The sequence below is a fragment of the Corella eumyota genome, chromosome 2 (genome assembly GCF_963082875.1).
Source record: "Corella eumyota chromosome 2, kaCorEumy4.1, whole genome shotgun sequence".
Taxonomy (NCBI): domain Eukaryota; kingdom Metazoa; phylum Chordata; class Ascidiacea; order Phlebobranchia; family Corellidae; genus Corella; species Corella eumyota.
Genome location: NC_137491.1, coordinates 21,659,833 through 21,664,985, shown reverse-complemented (window position 1 = coordinate 21,664,985; position 5,153 = coordinate 21,659,833). Strand labels below are relative to the sequence as shown.

Sequence of the window (5,153 nt, the reverse complement as noted above, 5' to 3'; positions counted from 1 at the left end):
GTTTAAAATTTTGATTTAAATATTACAAGAATATTACAAGCAGACAAGGTTACTGCTCCATGTTAACTTGCTCTAGATAAAAATCTGATTCAAAATTATTTTAATTTAAATTATGTAATCTTAATTTTAAGGTATTTAAAACATAAATTTTCAGAATCGAGCTTTTTCTCCTGATCAAAAATTTAACCAGCTGACCAGGGGATTGGTTTTTGGCTCAGCAGAAATAAGTTTTATTATTTTAAGACGCTTCAGTACAGAAGCAGTGAGGATCAAACTCATGTGTACAAGTACTAAAGGTAAGTGTTGCACTACCCTTACCCTATACAACCACTGAACTGCTGAAAGCTTGGTGTAATGGTAAGAACACTTACTACACTACTTAAGGCCCACCGTTGAGTTAGGCACTAAAACAGTATCTAATCAGCAGCGTATTTATCTGGCAGTCTGGGTCGGTGTAACTGATGTTACTCTATGTTAAGGTCGCGCATCCGACCTTCCCACATCGAGGATAAAGATTGAAGATATGGATCTCTATTAGTTACGCACGCCCTACATAAACAGGGCGTGTAACCAAAATGCGGCACATGTAATTAAACAAAGAGGTTGCATAAATTAAACCCTTACCCTAACCCTCACCTATTCAGTTTACCCATTAACACATCTGCCTCGTAAAGCGGACTAAGTTATACTCATTAAAACATATTTTAAGTAATTTTTAATGTCTGGTTGAACAATTGCCATACTTAGGTTATAACGCCTTGTTAAATTCAGGCGTGCGAAAGTAATAGAGATCCGAAGATATATACAAAAAACATAAGAAAAGGAGATGAATAGTAAAGTGTTACACTACGTGCACTTGCACTAACCAAACGTACACTGACATAATACAAATATTTAACGAACTTCTGTATATAAACAAACAACTTGAACCTGACAACCAAATAGTTCAAACTTTGAGTCATGTGACCTTCTCTTATTCTTCGCAGGGAACACCGGCAACAATATGCGGATCATTTTTGTTAAGAAAGGCGGAGTGCACAAGCGGATAGCGGAGTGCCAACACGGAATATTTTTTCGACGTTGCGATTTTTTTAACATTTGCGACTTATAGGTTTGTAAGTTGTATTTTTCGATGACGTCATTTTGTGTGACGTTTTTTTATCTTTAAAGTAATTAAGTTTAATTGTAATATGTTGTAGCGGTCTCCGTAAAAAAAAAGCATAAGATAACTAATTAAAAGGAAAAACAAAGAATCGAATCCCATGTCAAAAGCAAACCTCAGATTTTAAAAACAAGTTTAAGATTAAAAGACATATCAAAATAGGAGTTAATATAAGGTTTTGACGAAATCAAGAAACGATAACAAAAATAATTCCCACCAAATGTGAAATAGTTAAATTTAATTGTTTTTAATGTGAATTAAAGGTTAGCTTATGCACAATAAGCTACATCATCCCAGCTAAAGAAAAGCCCGGGGTAACAAAAATGAAAAAAAAATACACACGATATAAACATAAAATAAATACAATCTGCCAATTATTTTTTAAAAGTGAAAAAAAATATACGGTGTCATATTTTTTATTTGATTTTTAACATTTTTATTTAATTTTTTGGTAGTAGAAAACATTACAATAGCAATAACACATACAAATGCGAGCGACACAATATAATACGAAGTAAAGCTTAAGCGGTAATGGCAAAAAATATAATGTTCCTTACATACTCTCAGATAATTTTGAGCGAATTACCTGATCCCTAACATGTTTTGCCCCCCTTTCTGACCGCTTACGCCTCTGGTGTGTGCGATTTGGGGTTTCAATAGAGGTTTTAGGTTTTAAATTTGGGTTTAATTTTTCATTAATCTTAGTTCGGAATAGGATAAAAATGGCTTTTATATAGTATAGGGTTAGAAAAATAGTCAAAAGCTGGGAAAGAACGAAAATAATGAAAAGTAAAACGGTTAAGATTGGGTTGGTAATGAACGAAATTGCCCTAAGAAGGCCAGAAGTTAAAACCGAGGTAAATTCGCTAGAAAGGTAATCCAAATCTGCATCATGTACATAGGTATCCGTTCCTTTAATAAGACGAGTAATTTTTCATTAGCGATGGTGGATTGAGTGATCTGTGAAAGCATACTTTGTACGTCTTCCAAGTTCATTTCAGTATCCGGATATTCACCTTCGATTTTAAGTAATTTTCTTTGAGTAATTTTCAAATATCATAAATCTGTCCAATATCTTCAACGTAAATGTACGACCAAATTTAAATGTTTCTAGTAACGAAACGTGAGCAAAAACAATGTCTCCGTGGTGTAATTGTCCAATAAAATCTTGATTTTTGCCAGGCAATTTGTAAGAGATCAATGGTCGTGTAGAAAACAAGTTGTTAAAAGCAAGCGAATGCAAAATAAATCCTGTTATATTCTGACAATGTACTTCGTAAATGACATCACCTTGCGAAACAGCAGCAACACTTCGATGTAACATACTACTTAATGATGCAAATTCCGGTGACATAATTTGAACTGCAATTCTTCAAAAGCTAGGACAAAAAGTGTCATAGCAAAAAATTATTAACACTTGACAAATCTTCATTCTAAATCACAGTCATTAAATTTTCTTCACAACACGTCCTGTTCGCGTTCTAGACACCGGTGCAGCAGATGCTTCAGGTTCAGGCGAAAAACGTAATAAATCTTCGGTCTGAGTTGTTGGTTTCGGCGTTCGTTGTTTTCTTCAGCGGTTTTACTAGAAAAAGGGTGTTCTTTTTCTTTATTAGTAGTCCAAGTTCTTGCTTCTTTATTATCATAAAACCAGTTATTTAATGTAACATTTCTTAAAAGAGCATCTGGTAAAAATAAATGGGCAGCTTTAATTCTGTCAATAGCAACTTCATCAATTTTATTGTTAAATTGAACAGTAAAACCTTTATCGTTACGTGAAATAACTTTAAAAGGCCCTTTATATACAGGATTCAAGGTGAGCCTAACTGTGTCGTGTTTTTTTAAGACAGGACGTGTTTTAAGACAGGAATCAATATAAGATTCTTTAAGCTTGGACATAAATTCAATTAATTTTCTTGCATATTCAGATTGGTTAGTGTTTTCATTGTATTCAGAACAGGATATTAAATCTCCTGGTAATCTTAAGCTTGTCCCATAAACAATTTGGGCGCTGGAACAATGAAGATCTTCCTTAAGGGCAGAACGAATTCCAAGTAAAACAAAGAGTAGGTTGTGGTACCAGTCTGCAGGGTTAGATTGTGCTCGCAATGCTTTCACTGTTCTATGTATTCTTTCACAATGTCCATTAACTTGAGGCATGTAAGCATAACTTACACGGTGTTTAATATTCAGGTAAGTGGTAAAGTCTTTAAAAGCTTGGCTCATAAAAACAGATCCTCGGTCCGATAACATTTGCTGTGGACAACCAAATCTCGCTATCCAACCATGTGTAAGAGTTTCAATGACTGTTTTAGCAGTTACATCTTTCATAGGCAAGACCCCAATCCATCGAGTGAATCTATCGATCATTGTTAAACAATAAGAAAAATCATTTGACTTAACCATAGGGCCTATAATGTCTATAGAAAGGTCCATAAATCGTTCACCGGATAAAAGGAATGTAAAGGAGTTACGTTGTGTCGCGTGACCTTCGAACGTTGGCAAGCTAGACATGTTTTGCAAAATGTTCGAATTTCTTTATTCATATCCTTCCATACAAACCTTTGTTTAATTAATCCTTTTGTAATTGCTACTCCAGGGTGGGCTAGGTTATGGTAGGCATCAAATATTCGTTTACTCATATTGCTTGGCACCAAGGGTCTAAACGTTCCGGTCGAAATGTCACAAAGTAAACTAACCCCGTAAAAATGTAGTACAATATCTAAACTATTAATTTCATTCTTTAAATTTTGCAAAGATTGGTCAGACTTTTGCAATTCAGATAATCGTTCAAAGTCAATGTTTGGAAATTCTCCAGTAATCATATTTATTTCTTCAATACGGGATAACGCGTCACAGGTAACGTTTGATATGCCGGAAATATGTCGTATATCACTGGTAAATTGTGATACATAAGCCAAGTATCGAGCGTGTTTTGAGTTATTCGAACTATTTGTAGATTTTATTGCTGTTACTAGGCTTTTATGATCGCATTCAACATGAAATTCACGGCCTTCTAGAAAATAAGAGAAATGCTTAACTGCCAAATATAAACCAGTAACCTCGAGGTCAAACGCTGATCCATGCTTTAACTCATCATGAAAAGCTTTACTATAAAAAGCAAGGGGTTTCCATTCTTTGTTTATTTCTTGCAATAAAACTGAACCCAGGCCTGTTTTGCTGGCGTCAACTACTAATTTTGTTTTAGCATTATGACAAGGAAATTGCAATAAACATTTATTTCCAAGAAATCTCTTCGATTTTTCAAACGCAGTCGTTGCAGCGTCATCCCACAATATTAAAGCTAGCTTTCCACTTTTTGAAGGCTGTAAAGTGGTTGTAGTTCAATGGCAATATTTGGTACAAAACGACTGTAGTATTGAATCATTTCCAGAAAACGTCGCATGGCTCGCTGATTTTGAGGTTGCGGGCAGTCGATGATAGCCTTAACAAGTTCGGGATTAGGCTGTAGTCCATTACAAGTTATTAGGTGACCAAAAAACACCAATTTGTTTACTCCAAATTTGCACTTGTCAATATTCAATGTACATCCGTAATCATCAAGTCTTTGAAATACTTCCCTTAATGTTCGCTCGTGTTCTTCTGCAGTTTTTGAGTAAACGATAATGTCGTCCATGTAAACAAAAATATTGCGGACTTGATATAATACTCTATACAGGAATTTAACAAAACTGGCACAAGCGTTACTAAGACCAAACGGCGAAACTAGATATTCATAAGTCATGATCGGCGTTCTTACACATGTTTTTGGTATATCTTCTTCATTTATCGATACATTGTAGAAAGCATTCTTTAGGTCGAGGTTCGTAAAAATTTTCATCCCCGAAAGTTCGTTGGCAAAATCGTTCATATTTGGCATGGTGTAAGTGTCTTTTTTTGTAATGTTGTTCAATGCACGGTAATCGCAAACTAACCTAATTCCAGCAGGTTTACGTGGGACAATATGCAACGCTGAACTCCATTCAGATGT

At 34.8% G+C, this 5,153-nt stretch overlaps 1 protein-coding gene across 1 annotated transcript; it reads right to left on the bottom strand.

Annotated features, from left to right (window-relative positions):
* Positions 1-2,620: 2,620 nt before the first annotated feature.
* LOC145742690 (uncharacterized) lies at positions 2,621-4,247 on the bottom strand. The gene is made up of 3 exons (XM_082560467.1): positions 4,238-4,247; positions 3,725-4,178; positions 2,621-3,521 (listed from the first exon to the last, which is right to left on the bottom strand). The coding sequence occupies exons 1-3, from the start codon at positions 4,245-4,247 to the stop codon at positions 2,621-2,623; spliced, it is 1,365 nt and encodes a 454-aa protein (XP_082416593.1).
* Positions 4,248-5,153: the final 906 nt, after the last annotated feature.

Bases quoted from the DNA above. Each gene is read 5' to 3' on its own strand.
- LOC145742690 (XM_082560467.1), bottom strand. The intron at 3,522-3,724 runs GTTTGTATGGAA...AATGATCGATAG, and splicing joins AAAGGATTAATTAAACAAAG to ATTCACTCGATGGATTGGGG.